The 15,730-nt window shown below is 35.7% G+C and overlaps 2 protein-coding genes across 2 annotated transcripts in view; both read right to left on the bottom strand.

The window, feature by feature from the left end:
- Positions 1-219: 219 nt before the first annotated feature.
- LOC129742355 (facilitated trehalose transporter Tret1-like) lies at positions 220-3,700 on the bottom strand. Its single transcript, XM_055734246.1, has 7 exons — positions 3,597-3,700; positions 3,297-3,532; positions 3,094-3,224; positions 1,067-1,401; positions 592-1,007; positions 417-482; positions 220-360 (listed from the first exon to the last, which is right to left on the bottom strand). Exons 1-7 carry the CDS (start codon positions 3,655-3,657, stop codon positions 220-222), a joined length of 1,386 nt encoding a protein of 461 aa, XP_055590221.1. The 5' UTR covers positions 3,658-3,700.
- Positions 3,701-14,247: 10,547 nt separating this feature from the next.
- Positions 14,248-15,730, bottom strand: part of LOC129747965 (facilitated trehalose transporter Tret1-like) — a 38,787-nt gene continuing 37,304 nt past the window's right edge. The window contains exons 6-7 of the mRNA XM_055742397.1: positions 14,890-15,093; positions 14,248-14,734 (exon numbers count right to left, since the gene is read on the bottom strand). Of these exons, the coding sequence (XP_055598372.1) occupies positions 14,501-14,734; positions 14,890-15,093 (438 nt within the window). The 3' untranslated portion in view covers positions 14,248-14,500. The remainder of the gene's footprint in view (positions 14,735-14,889; positions 15,094-15,730) is intronic.

Raw genomic sequence — 15,730 nt, 5'->3', positions numbered from 1 at the left:
TTGTTCGGAAATTGGTTCCCTGAGGTGATTTAAAAAATCATATGAATCAACGATTTTGAGTTAATCATGCCTAACAGTTAGCTTTGGTTCCAAGGGCCTTAACTTAAATTTAAAATTAATGAACTTACGTCGATCTTATCTACAAACATTTATTTTGAAACCAAAAGATATAAAAGAGAAAAGTATAAATTTTGTAAACATACATAACTGTAATTTGATTTATTGACTAATATCAATCAGATTTCGTCCTTTCGTTTCCGGTAAAAATAGTATGGTTACAATTGTACCTAATACACATGTTGCAGAGAATATTGCAAGCACTCCATAAAGCTTTATGGTTGTCAACAGAACAGGAACAATCTGGAATAAATTGTCAAAAGTCAAAATAAAGAGCAAAAATAATTTATCCAACCAACCTTGAGACATGTGAAGGTAGCAATCCAAATCGATATCATTCCTATGGTGTTCCCCACATTACTCATCTAAAAATATAAAATACATAACTATTCTTGGGTATTTTTCCATTATTGGATTAAAGGGAATTCATGGAAATTTACCAATGATTTCAAAATACTTGAAATAACTCCTCACCTTTGGCGGAAGCAGCTCCGGTATAATGAAATAAGGAATGCCACAGAGTCCAATGCTAAACATTAGAACAGCGAACGACAGGCTAGTCACTGGCAACCAATGAAATCCTTCTAGATTCCACTGCAACTCTCGAAGATAAGAAAACGCCCCCAGGGCTGCCATCCCTAGTCCAACACCAACAGTTGATACTATCAGCAGAATCTTTCTCCCAGCCAAATCTATTAGGACGAACGAGACGAACGTTCCAATGATTTGAATGGCACCGAGCGCAATTGTTGATTTTCCAGGGTCTAGAACCGATCCCGATATCCTAAAAATGGTTTCCGCGTAGGTGAGGATCGAGAATGCCCCACAAAACTGATTTAAAAACATAAGAAAAACTCCTATCGAAATGCCCTTCAGAAAGGTTTTTGATGCTAGAAGTTTGAAAAATTTGTTTAATAATTTTTCAGAGATGGATTGTTTTATCAGTTACTGAAGTCCTCCAGATTCAGCCCAATTTTGTCCGTCTTTTCGCTTTGGATGGCTTTGGTAAGAGTTTTAAAATCATCCTCGATTGTAGAATTACTTTGAGAGTTGTTGAATCCTTTGTACGTAAGATATGATTTTTTGGCTGCGTCGATTTGACCTCTTCTCAACAGCGACTGAGGTGTGTCAGGCAAAAAACAAACTAGGATCAAATAGATCGTTGAAAGTACGATAACTACCGCTGCCACAGTATGATATGAGAGTAAATTGCCCATAATGTACATCGCTAGGATTCCCAGATTTGTGAAAAACGCCAGTCCTGATCCAAGAATTCCACGAATTCTTATCGGTGGAATATGGAGAAGAAAATTATTGATTAACAGTACCAGATCGTTTTAGATGTTCAACTATCTCAATACAGTGAGCGAAATAAGAATAGAACCACTATGTGTTTTGCTTGTTAAAATATGAATGATTAAAAATCACCAAAACTTTGTTCTATAAATTGTTCTGAATTGTTTAACGGATAAATCAAGCATAAGTTTACTTTTTTTGGACGTTGCAATTGGCGTTGAGGATCAAAACTTTGGAAAAAGGGTGCGAAATAAGAATAGAACCACTTGTGTTTTTTCAACAAAAATAAAATTATTTCTAAAAATTTACTGTGTAAAAGTGAATAATAATGCTTCTACGAATTATTTGAATAGATTACTGTATTTTAAGGAGTTTTCTAGAATTTCAAAGATTTTCAAAGGTTTTAAAAGGGGGTTTCAAGAGATGCTCCTCTAGCGTTTAGGAATTTGATACTTGAGCTATAATACTTTATCAAACTGCTTTATTTCTTCATCATCATTCATAAGTGTGATGCAAATTGACGAAACATAGATTTGATGCTGAATTTGAAGAAAAAAACAGGCTTCAAATTCAAAAATACTAATGTTTTTAGATAGTCAAACGCTATTTCTCTAGTTTCAAGTCATAGATGGCAGCACTATCTTGCAATTAAACCGAATTGATGCCCATTTTCGAATATCCGGGATTAATTCAGATGTGCTGGATGATTTTGGTCAAGAAATAAGTACTTGATACCGTGTGACCGCCTTGGAAATTCTAAGATCACAATATCAAAAAATAAGAATTTCATCATGAACCCATGAAAGTAAATTTCTTGGACCGATAATCAGAATAATTTTGTACTTTCCGATGGAGCTTGATGAACCAGATAAATAGCAGTATTATTGGTATGATTTGAAATTGAATCGGAAGTTGAGATGTGTAGGAATTTTGGCGGTGTTATATTCTTGCGCTGGAGTTTTTTTTTGCAAATCCGGAAAAGATTTCTGCAGCGTGAACTCCAACAAAACTGTGTTGGAAAACTACATCGAAACGATGAATATGGGCCTAAATTAGCCTGGAAAATCAATATTGAGACTTAATTTGGTATTAACGGCAAGATAGTGCTGCCATCTATGACTTGAAACTGGAAAAAGTTATGTTTATTGAAAAAAAAATCTAAGTTTATGAATACCAACCTGTTTTTTCTGATTTAAAATAAACCGAAAATGTTTGATTCATCATTTCACGTCATTTTAGTGAAGAAAGTAAGTAGTGTGGTAAAGAATTACAGCTCTAATATCAAATTCCTTAGTTCTAGAAGAGCATCTCTTAAAACACCATTTTAAACCCTTTGAAAATCTTTGTAATTCTAGAAAACTCCTTAAAATGCAGTGAACTATTCAAATAATTCGTAGAAGCATTATTATTCACTTTTACACAGTAAATTTTTAGAAATAATCTTGTTTTGTTGAAAAAACACAAGTGGTTCTATTCTTATTTCGCACCCTTTTTCCAAAGTTTTGGTCCTCAACGCCAATTGCAACGTCCAAAAAAAGTAAACTTATGCTTGATTTATCCGTTAAACAATTCAAAACAATTAATAGAAGAAAATTTTGGTGATTTTCAAACATTCATATTTTAACAAGCAAAACACATAGTGGTGCTATTCTTATTTCGCTCACTGTATTTCTTACTTACTGATTATTTGAGATGTCTGTCGTGTAAAGTGGGAACGTTACCAAAATACCTCCGCCACATATTCCTGCCAAAATGCGGGAAATATAAACATGATAGACAGATGTTCCCCAATAAATGAGCGTCCAAGAAGTCTAAAAACATGAAATTTTAATACAATGCATAACATTGCAATGCTAGAACTCAGTTAAATTTATAACACTCACAATGTTCGGTATGGCCAAACACACCAGCGCCCATTTGATTCCGAATTGTTGAACCAACCAACAGTACGGCAGAGAGCCAAAGAGTCCTCCCAGGCACAGGACCGACCCTATCCAGGAAGCTTGATCAATCGACACAGGACCGGTATCGATGAGCGGCGTATCAGGCGATTGGAGCAGTGGCAAAAAGGGAGAAACCCAACCATGGCCAGCACCATCCGAAAGATTGATCACGTTAACTGTTTGTAGAGAAAGCCTTAACTGTCACAAGCTAATTAAAGAAAACAAAATTACAACACATACTCATACTGGTTGCAGCAATCTGTATGATAATGGATTTTGATGAAGCACTCGTAACAACCATTGTATTTTCAAAAATTGTAGAATTGTCGTTCCCCTCAACTGTATACTTTGACGCTCAATTGTAGAACAGGCAGCTGCTAAAACGCTCCACTACCTAGTGATTGTAGCTACCTTTGTTCCGTTTCACATGTTAATGCCTGAAAATTTATGCTGATATAATCCGATGATCATCTTATCAAACATGTGAAAACTTTTGTGCTGCTGGAGGTGAAGGTCTGATAGCCATCCAGAATAACACTCTTGTTTGCTTTTTCTTTGCAAAAAAGGAAGATAAAAACAGATAGTAACATACAATTTAATCGCTGGGAAATCACAAAGAGAAATGTTTATCTCAAAAACAATCTTTTCAAATCATAAGATACCGACATTGATTTTGTGTATCTCTCAGAGTATGTGCGTGAGACCAGTTCTGGATCAGATGGAGTGCAGTTTCTGTAAGTGATTTCGAATTATTTTTAACTGAATCTCAATTTTTCGCACTTTCTACAGATATCAACCTTACCAGTGCACACTGGTACAGAACATCAATCTAGCTGAACTAAATTAATAGCGGCCAGGGATGAAAAGATAGACTTTCGATGTCTTCAAGAACATTGGATAATTTGCATTGCACAATGCATAATTGCATAAAATATAGAGTCGAGGGGTCCACCAATAGCAAGATAAAAATGCTAACTTTTTTTGATAAGTATTTTAGAGCTTTGGTTTCTTCTTTAAAGTTGTTTATCTTAACAAAATACATAACTTTGCTGAACAAGTCGAGGTTCTACAATAATTTTATTCTAAGGAGTTGCAATGAAAATTAAGAAAAAACCTTGAAAAACAGTTTTTATGTAAATCTGAAACGTTGTAGGTAAGACGAAACAATTTTCAGTCTTCGAAACAAAGTTGAAAAAAGTTTAGATCTACAATCGTTTAGTACATTATGATGTGTTTTGAAATTGCTGAAACGCTGTAAAAAGTATTTAGTGTAGTATATTAACGGTTTTCAAAGAAAAATTTATCGAATTGCGCAAATTTTCGCATCATCAGCCAATGTTGATTTTGTTTTTGGTATTAAGAGGCATCATTACCATATTAAACTAGCGTGAAACTCGGTGGAACTCAAAGCAATTTAAAAATTGAAAATCTGGTAGTCTTATATATAAAAATGGAGGCGTTTTCTTTGTAACAACATCACGTATGAATGGTCGGTCGGAATGAAGTGAAATTTTGTATCCGAGGGTTTTTTGGGTCAGAGATGGTTTGTATAATAGTTTCAAGAATCTCACTTTTTATGAAAGGAGGGTCTCCATACAAAATTATCTCTTCACATCTTGTTATATATAAAAATGGAGGCGTTTTCTTTATAACAACATCACGTATGAATGGTCGGTCGGAATGAAGTGAAATTTAGTATCCGAGGGTTTTTGGGTCAGAGATGGTTTGTATAATAGTTTCAAGAATCTCACTTTTTATGAAAGGGGGGTCCCCATACAAAGTTATCTTTTCTTTACATCTTATATATAAAAATGGAGGCATTTTCTTTGTAACAAGATCACGTATGAATGGTCGGTCGGAATGAAGTGAAATTTGGTATCTGAGGGTTTTTTTGGTCAGAGATGGTTTGTATAATAGTTTCAAGAATCTCATTTTTTATGGAAGGTGGTCCCAATACAAATTCAACATTTCTATAAGAATCGATTAGGGCTTGTGATATAGCTCAGTTGGCAAGTCTGTTGTCTCCTGAGCCGATGTCCACGAGTTCGAGCCCAAGAGCAAACATCGAACACAGTTGTACCGGATAAGTTTTTCAATAACGATCCGCCAACTGTAACGTTGATAAAGTCGCGAATGCCATAAAGATGGTAAAACGACTATAATCGAAACAAAAAAAAAAAAAAATATAAGAATCGATTCGCGAGCACGATGAAGTTAAGGACGTGTAGATGAAATAAAACATTTATTACGATGACATAAGAAGGTAAAACGAAGTTTACCGGGTCAGCTAGTTTGTTCATAAATATCACTTTTTTTAGACACTTTATTAGTTTCTTAGTTTCTTTGATGCAATTAACTTGCAGAATTTGAGTATAAGAAATAATTAGATGATTTAACCGGTTTTTCGTTTAAATTTATCAATAGAATCTGTTCTAGTACATCATTATATAAATGATATCTGTACCAACACGTGAAAGTGATTTAACTCCAAAAGTAAATTTAACGGAAAAAAACACTTGGGAGATAATAAGTTTTCGTTGGATTACAAACTCAATCTATGACAATTTTGAAACCAGACCTGTCAACACGTTGATATACACCATTTACTCCTGACCGAAGCAAATGTTGTAAAAACAAGTGTCTAAAAAAAGTGATATTTGTGAACAAAATACTAGACTTTCAATCTTAAAATTGCTTCGGGTGCCACCGAGTTCCACGCTAGTTTTATATAGTAATGGTTCATCTTAACACCAAAAATAAAATCCTCATATTGCTTATGGTGCGAAAATTTGCGCAATTCGATAAACTTTTCTTTGAAAATCGTTAATATATTACACTAAATGCTTGCTTCAGCGCTTCAGCAATTTCAAAACACATCATGATGTACTAAACGATTGTAGATCTAAACTTCTTTTAACTTTGTTTCGAAGACTGAAAATTGTTTTGTCTTACCTACAGCGTTTCAGATTTAAAAGACTGTTTTTTCATGGTTTTTTTTTCTTAAATTTCATTGTAACTCCTTAGAATAAAACTTTAGAACTTTTACTTGTTCAGCTAAGTTATGTATTTTATTAAGATGAACAACTTTGTAGAAGAAACCAAAACTCTAAAGTACATATCAAAAAAGTTAGCATTTTTATCTTGCTATTGGCGGACCCTTCGACTCTATATTTTATTTCGAAGTATGCGCCTTGTAAAATATTGCAATGTTCTCGAGGACATCAAAAGTGTATCTTTTCATCCCTGGCGCTTTTTATTTAGTTCCGCTAGATTGATGTTCTGTACCAGTGTGGAGTGTAAAAAAACCTTTACCATTCAATTTTATTTTGAAATTAGATCTTATTTCATGTACAAACAAATCACGGAAAATAAAAAAAAAAGGTAAAATTTACCTTTTTCGCATTCACCTAGCAAAATAGTAAACAATGCCTTTTTCCCATTCACTGATTTAAAAGGTAAATGCCAGTTCGTTTGATTGGTTTCCTCAATAAAAAATAAAACAAAATTCATTCAAAATTTGATATTTATTTTAAATAATCTGGGAATTTCACTTTATATTAATATTTGGAACGTATCCCCGTTTTCAAAAAATTGTTGAGGCAAGTCCTCTCTTTGCCAGGCTCGTGACAATTCGGCTTTCGCGTTCTCCCGAGCCACTATGGCCGCTGAATCCATCTGCATTGCGTTAACACATTCATGTCCTTCTTCGCTCTGTGGGCCGGTCTGAAACAAAAGCAAAGTTTTCAACGAGAACCATCACAACTGAATGATATCTAAGAAAACACTAACCATTTTGTTCCGATTTTAACATATTGGGCACGAAGCAAAACTTCCTTCCTGAACGACAAAACATCTTAACCTCAATAAACGGTGTTGGCAAACTTTTTTTCGAGATGAGTTGTACCGTTTTGTTTAGCTCAATCCACGTCAACTTCACCTCGCTACCAGGTAAGTTTTACCTTTTTTGGATTCACCTGGATGGCTTTTACGAGCGTTCACCTTGCTATCTCGGTAAATTTTACCTTTTTATTATTTTCCGTGAATGCACATATTTGTTTTGGTACACGGAAAATAATAAAAAGGTAAAATTTACCGAGATAGTCAAGGTGAACGCTCATGAAAGCCAAAAAGGTAACTTCTACCTCTTCGAGGTGAAATTCACCTCACAGCGAGGTAAAATTTACCTGAATCGAGGTTGGAAAAAAGGAACAATTCACCGAGGAAAAAAAGTGAATCCAAAAAAGGTAAATCTTACCTCGTAGCGAGGTGAAGTTCACCTGAATTGAGCTGAATAAAAAAGTATAATTCACCTAGAAAAAAATGGTAAAACCAAATAAGGTAAAACTTACCTCGTAGCGAGGTGAAGTTGACCTGGATTGAGCTAAACAAAACGGTACAATTCATCTCGAAAAAAAAATAACTATTTGCCAAACACGTTCATTGAGGTTAAGCTGTTTTGTCGTTCAGGGGGGAAGTTTTGCTTCGTACCCAAATGTGAAAATCGGAACAGAATGGTAAGTGTTTTCTTAGATATCATTTGTTGTGCAGGTTCTCGTCATAGTACTTTGATTTTGTTTTAGAGCGGCCCACAGAGCTTCGGGATGTATTCCACATCATCCTCCAGATATCATCCTGGAAAAGCCGGACCTGATCGGACCAGACGGACCTACAGGAGGTTTCAGCGGCCATAGTAACTCGGAAGAACGCGAAAGCCGGATTGCCACGAGCCTGGCGAAGAAAGGACTTCCCTCAAAAAAAAATTTAAACACGGCGTTTCATTTCAAATGAAATATAAAGTAAAATTCCCTATTATTTGAAATAAATATAATTTTTTTATGGATTTTGTTTTTCTTTTTATTGCAGAAGCCAAACAAACTAGCATTTACCTTTCAAATCAGTGAGTGGAAAAACGGTATTATTTACTATTTTGCTAGGTGAATGCGAAAAAGGTAAAATTTACCATTTTGCTAGGTGAATTGAAAAAAAGGTAACATTTACCTTTCAGCTAGGTTAATGAAAAAAAGGTAAAATTTACCTCGAAAAAGGGGTGGAAAAAAATCACCTCGCAAAAAGGTAAATTTTACCTTTTTTTTTATTTTCCGTGTAATATACATTTACTGCAGCGCCTCTAGTTGTCACATCGCGAATCTATTGACAGTGTTTTGATCCGGGTGGTTTGTTTACTATTTAAGTGATGAAAATTTCATCAAGATTGAAGCAGTCTGTCAAAAGTTATCGACGATGGAACGCGAAAGGCGAGAGAAAAATCTGCACACTCACGTAGAGAAACCGACGTGGTCAGGGGTAAAGATCGCGAAATTCCTGAAACATCCAAAATCGACTGTAAATTCGGTGCTGCAACGTTTCCGGGAGACCCTTACGGTGGATTGAGCAAAACAAACCAGGCGTAAAAGTGGTAAAAGCTAGACGAATTTGTTTGCGAGAAGGCTTGCATCCAAGCAAGCACCCCAACAGGACGCTGAAACAAAACCTGGCTGCCAAAACCAGGGCAAGGACGTTGTACGAGAAAGTGTTGACCAAGTACAACGGATGCATTTTGATGGACGACGAAACTTACGTCAAAATGGATTTTGGACAAATACCCGGTTGCAAATTTTACCTTGCGAAGCGTAAAGGGAATGTTGCGGGTAGATTCAAGTTTGTTTTCGCAGATAAATTTGCTCGTAAGTTGATGATTTGGCAAGGGATCTGTAGTTGTGGGAAGAAGACTGAGATTTGCATAACTGGGGACACAATGAATGGAGATGTTTACAAAGAAGAATGTCTCCAGAAGAGGGTTTTGCATTCATTCGGTCCCACAAAGGTCCGGTGAAGTTCTGGCCGGACCTGGCAAGCTGCCACTACAGCCGGGATGTCGTTAAGGGGTCTAAAGAGAGCAAAAACGATTTTGTTGAAAAAAGTATCAATCCACCAAATTGTCCGGATTTGCGTCCCACCGAGAAATATTGGGCAATAGTTAAGGGCAAACTGAAGAAATGTGGCAGAACCATGGAAAAACCCGCTCGAATGGAAAAGTGGTTGAACAAGAAGGCGAATGAGGTTACCAGCAGTACTGTGCAGAAAATGATGGGTGGTATCACAAAAAAAGTTCGAAAATTCATCCGAAAAGCTGACAAATGATTTTTATGTATTTTTTTCCTTAAAGTGCAATAAAAATCCTACAAAATGACATTTTTATTTTTGTTGTACGTTATTTCTTTGCGGAGAAATGATCTATTTTATCCGACCAGATTCTATGTTAAACAGACTTTAGATTGGCAGAAAAATATTGCTGTAAGATCTATAAATCTTCTTCCATATTTTTGATAATGGTATGTGGACATTTTTCCGCAAAAAGACGTGATAAAGCATGAAGAGGGAATTTGCTTATGACGTTTATGTATAGTAGAAATAAAAGAGGTCTGATGTTACTACCTTAAGGGATACCACCTTCAAGGATCTCTGAGGAACTAAACGCATCTTCAATAGAGACAAATTGTTTCCTACCGATTAGGTAACTACGGATGAGATCATCAGCGATGCCCCGGATTCCATAGCGTTCTAGTTTATAGATGAGCAAAACAATATTGTATAAAATTGGCCCAAGTTCACTGCCCTGAGGGACACCAGCTCTAATGGGCGCCTTTCAGAGCATGAATTTTAATAGCTTACTTGTAAAGTTCGGCTAGTCAAATACTTTTGAATAATTTTGGTGAGATATACAGGAAGTTCAAATCGAGCTAATTTAGCGACTAAAACTTTGTGCCAAACACTGTCAACAGCTTTTTCAATCAGCTGGAATTTCTTCAATTCTAGGAGCTGTAAATTTTATTACTACAGTTATTAATATACGATCTTCAGGAATTACCTTAGACTAAGGTTGCCAGAATTTTTTTCACTACCATCCGGGCCTAGCAATTCCGGGCATTTTTTCAAAAAAAACTGGCAAAATCCGGGTATGGATTTCAATTTTTCAAACCCAAAAACCGGGCAAAAACCGGGCAAAACTTAGGTGTTATTATATACAAAAGCATAGAAAAAATGCAAAAAAAATCGAAATTAATTTTTTATTAATGTAATTGCAGACTTCCAACAACTTTTTGGAACACTTAAATATTTAAAGGTTTATAAAGGTAAATCAGCGAAATTATTTGAAAAAACCGTTGAAAATTTCCATACCGATAACCGATTTTGCTGAAACGCACTCAAAAACTTAGATTTTTTTTGGTTTCTTTGTGAAAATTGTGAAAAAATCCAGGCAATATCCGGACTTTTTTCACGATATCCGGGCAACCGGGCCGGACCGGACTTTCTCGAAATTTTGCATCAAATATCCGGGCAAACCCGGATAAAACCGGGCAATCTGGCAAGCTTACTTTAGACCGAATTCTCGTTTATTCTCGTTTTCGATCGAATGACATTCGTTCGAAAATTTCGCAATATCGCATTCTTGTTTTCGTTCGAACGAATGAGAGAACAGTTCATTCTTTCGAACATCGTTCGAACGAACAAAACGTTGCACTCCCGTTTTCGTTCGAACGTATTTTTTCTATGGGCTGACAAACGCGAGTCTGATACTGTGAATCATGACCGTTTGAAGCAATTATTGAAATTAAAACCAATTGTTGGATAGAAAATAGGTTCAGAATAACCAAATAAATGTGAGCCAGTACCACGAAATCGAATGCTTCAAAATAACAAAATTTTGGGAACGAAAAAAAAAATTTTTAGTTTAAAAAATTAATCATTTTCCTACCTTTCTCTCTTCCTCTCGGCGGGAATTTTTCAGCTCTCGACTGAAAATGCAAACTTCGCGCATTTAAAGGAAAGGTTTGTGACGTCGGGCAATAATGGTTTTGTTTAGCAGTTAAAAATAATAATTATTTTAAGAATTTAATTTTTTATTTAAATTTAAATCATTTATCTATTTGAAACCTAATTTCAACTTTCCTTGTTCCTCTTGGCGGCTGAAATTTTAGGCAGCAGCTGCCGCACACTATCTAAACCACCACCGGCTGCTATTGAGAAAGTTCCTGAAATCCAAAAAAACGATCTCCTGGGTGGACCCGGGAAAAAAATTCAATCCGGTGTCAACTGCTAATGAAGATTGCAATGCAGCCAAGATCCACTGCTGGGAACAGCCCTCTTTAATGGTGATTTTCTGCTTCCGACTACTTTCTTTGCAAATTTTCTCAAAAATTTCTCTAAATCAATTATTACGATTGAAAAAATCACTGCAATGCTGCTCTGTTTACGTTCAATTGACTCACGAGAAACGTCATCCGGGCTTCGAAATTCCAAATTTGATCGGATAACACTAATACTGTATTTGTTTTCTCCACTCGTGGAGTGTTCCACCGTACTCGATAAAAACAAACACAAATCGTCGCCAGTGTATTGCTATCTCACTCACTCACACGCTCTCTCGCAACACTGGCAAAATTATCGGTGGGCCACCGTCCGTAAGCAGAACTCCGACAGGTCAAAACCAGTGCAACACCGTCCGAATAAACAAACAGTTTGACAGCACCTAGTGGTGCACCAGTGCAACACTAGTGCAACACTCGGCATAAACAAATACGGTATAACTTCGAACGTATCGCGTTCGAACAAAAACAAGAATGACTTTTTCGAATTCGTTCGAAAGTATTCGTTCGATCGAAACTCAGATATGCCGTAAACAAGAATAAGGATGAATATCTAGAAGAACAACACCAGTTGAATAACCTTCAGATATGCAGCGTTAATCATATTAGTTACACTCAAAAGTTGATGTGTAGTAGAATGTCCATGTCCGAAACCAAATTGTTCACCAGGGAAAATGGAATTCTGATTAATGTGAATCATCATTCTATTCAAAATAATTCTCTCAAAAAGATTACTTAAAGAAGGAAGCAAACTAATTGGTCGATAACTTGAAGGCTCTGAAGCACTTTTTCCAGATTTCAAAATTTGGTTTGCTTTGGCATTTTTCCATTTATTGCGAAAATAAGCCAAGTGAAAACATTTATTGAAGACTTCAACTAAAAAAAATTAAAATGCTTCCAGGCAGCTTTTTAATAGAAATTTAGAAAATCCCATCTTAACCCGGGGCTTTCATATTTTTAAATTTTTTGAAAATCAATTTAAGTTCATCAATATTTGTCTCACAAGAACTTTCAAATACATTTTGTTTAGAAAGAATATCATCAAATTCAAGGGAAATTTGAACATCAATTGGATTTACAACGTTTAAATTAAAATCATGAGCAGACTCAAATTGTTGGGCTAATTTTTGAGCTTTTTCTGCGTTAGTTAAAAGAAGTTCATCTCCATCTTTCAAAGTACGAATCGACTTCTGGGGCTTTCAGAATTTTAGTTAATTTCCAAAATGGCTTTGATTAAGGTTTTATGTCCTCTTCTGCTTTTGCAAAATTTTTGTTACGAATAAAATTTAAAAGACGTTTGATCTCTTTTTGAAGGTCGCAATAAATAAATTTCAAATAAGAATCCCTAGTTCGTTGATACTGGCGTGGACGAATGTTTTTCAGTCGTATCAAAAACTGAAGATCATCATCGATCAAAGGTTGATTGAATTTATGTTTAACTTTAGGTATCAAAGTTGTCAAATTTTCTACAGCCAAGTCAATATCTTCTATTGAATTCAGTGGAACGTTTACATCTAAATTACGTTCAATAAAATTCCTATATCGCTCCCAGTCAGCTTTTTGAAAGTTATAAGTTGATTTTAAATGGTTTTAATGGGACTTTGGAATAAAGAAAAAGTTACTGGAAGGTGGTCTGAATCGAGGTCCACATGAGTGATTAATTGACTTCAATGCTCGCCTAAATCCGTTAGAACCAAATCAATTGTGGAGGGATTTCTAATTGAAGAGAAACAAATATGTCCATTAGGATATTCAAAAGTATAATAACCTGCAAAGCAGTATTTCTTTCCGAAAGGCATTGAAGTCCGGAATCGTGACCGTAATTGGTGGAACCTTTACATTTTTATGAGTATAAGAAGAAGAAGGTTTCTTAGTACTCTTATCAGAATTAAATATGAATATTTCCTCATCACCGATGTTATGAAAGTCATCGAATGAATTGGAATTTTCCACTTTTTTGGTCGATGGGCCTGAATTAGGTTCAGCAATTCTTTTTCTCACGGCTCTTGAGCCGGTCGATGATTTACCCATGCTGGAAAGAAAAGAGACAATATTAATTAAAGATGTTGAAAATAATTTAGCACTAAAAAGTGCTGATTGAAAAACAGGTAAGGAAAAAAAATGTTAAATGTTCCTGCAGATACACAGCAACGATATTATGCTCCGGCGTACGTGTTGACGGCTCAACGGTACAGATGGAAGTGTTATCAAACTGCTTAATTTCTTTATGAACTTAACGTGAAATGATGAAACATAGACTTTAGGCTGAATTTGAATAAAAACAGGCTTCTTTTTCAAAGCAATTAGTTTTTCTAATCGGTCAGTGTTTGATAGTGTTTATTTTTAAGTTTTAAGTGATGGCATTATCTTGCTGTTTAACGGAATAAAAACCCTTTTCGACTTATCGGGATTAAGTAAATTATGCTGGATGATGCTTGTCAGGAAATAAATACTTGATACTGCGTCAACGTCTTGGATGTTCTAGGAACATTAAATCAACTAATTAGAATTACATCAAAGTCATTAAAAGTTGAATTTCTCGGACCAATAATCAGAAAAATTTTGTACTTTCCCATGAAGCTTGTTGGACCAGATGGCTAGCAGTAATATTGATATGATTTGCATCGAACTGCTCTGCCGTCACAAGATTCAGAAGCTGAAACTTGCCATGAGTGCTTATTATGGCCAGGAATGATGGAAAATTGTTTTTAGTTTTTCGGACGACTCATTAAAAGAGGTCTATGTGTTAAAAATTTTGCCATTGCTGTGTATTTTGTTTGAGCTTATAAACCCTTTATATTATTAATAGACAAATCAGAACAACGCAGATCACAATTCCCAAAATGTTTAATCTTGTTTTATTCGAAGTACTATCTATCACTCGAAGGATGTCATTGAGCTCAAAACTCACCGCCTGTCGTCATTCAGCTGTTGATATCGGAAACTGCACGTGCCGTCGGCCGCGCGGATGAAATTTTCCGGCTTTTCCCATCATCGCTAGTAAACCTCAGCCGTTCGGGAAGACTTCTCGGGCTCCACGTGCAAATTGCGTCCCTTTGTTTCTGGCATGACGAAAATAACCACGATGACTCCGATGGCACAAACGGCACTCGAAATCCAAACCGTCCCATGCACCTGGATCTGGTTCAGCAGAATCGGGAACAACTTGGTCATGATGAACGAAAAGAACGCAATCATCGTTACGCAGATGGTGGTCCCAACGTGACGGAGCTGACGGATCGGAAAAGGTATAGGTACACTTTTAGTGGTTGTTTTTTTCCTTACAAGAATTGATTGGATGGCTGTTTTTGGATTCAACTAGCAGAGGTATCATTTCCGTTTCCCAATCGGGCAAACACCCACAAAATCACACAGACTTGGCTCACCTTGGCTGGCATGATTTCCGGTATGACGAAGAATGGCACACTGGTGACTCCCAACGTGCCAATGAAAATCGTACAGGATAAACAGAAGATCGGCACCCAGGAGTTGGCCACCGGTTGTCCGGCCGGAGGTTGCGAGAAATACGAGTACATTCCCAACATCCCGAGCGAGAAGCCTACACCGATTGTTGAGGCAGACAGGAAAACCTGGAAAGGAAGAATACTTTTCTTAAAATACATGCGTTGCATTTCCGAAGTATTTCTCCGAGCCACAAACAAGTCATCTAATCATTTTAAAAATAGTAACTTGAAAAATTATGAGATTGTTATATCTTATCTATCTTATCTGAATACCTAATTACACCAGTTAACAATTTTTTTTAACTTAGTAAACTGAAGATCATGTTTTATGTAAAATTGGGCACTGAATCCAAAAGTGAAATTGAAAATAATAGGAATAGAACAGTTATGAGTTATGCTCCAAATATGAAATGCTGGAAATATGAAAAAAGTACTTGTTCTTAGAATCAAATATCTCGAACAGCACAACATCAATTTTAAACACCTTTTTGCATTTTTTTGCATATTGAAGGTGAATAAATTTACTTTTTATCATGTGAACTTAATTTTTGCGTATGTTCAACAGATTTATTGATGTTAATGAATTTATGTTGTAAAAACCGAATTGAAAACAGATATTTATAGACAGTTTTAGACTAAATGGTAACATTTAAAAAATTTAATTTTCCTAGGATTTGTACCTACTTAGTCTTTAGAATGGGTTTTTATTAAGAAGTGTTACCAATAAAGATAAGAATTTGAGGCTAATCATAATTACAAATGT

This window comes from Uranotaenia lowii, chromosome 2 (assembly GCF_029784155.1).
Source record: "Uranotaenia lowii strain MFRU-FL chromosome 2, ASM2978415v1, whole genome shotgun sequence".
NCBI lineage: Eukaryota > Metazoa > Arthropoda > Insecta > Diptera > Culicidae > Uranotaenia > Uranotaenia lowii.
The sequence above is the reverse complement of the archived record's forward strand: the minus strand, read 5'-3'. Positions and strand labels throughout refer to the sequence as shown.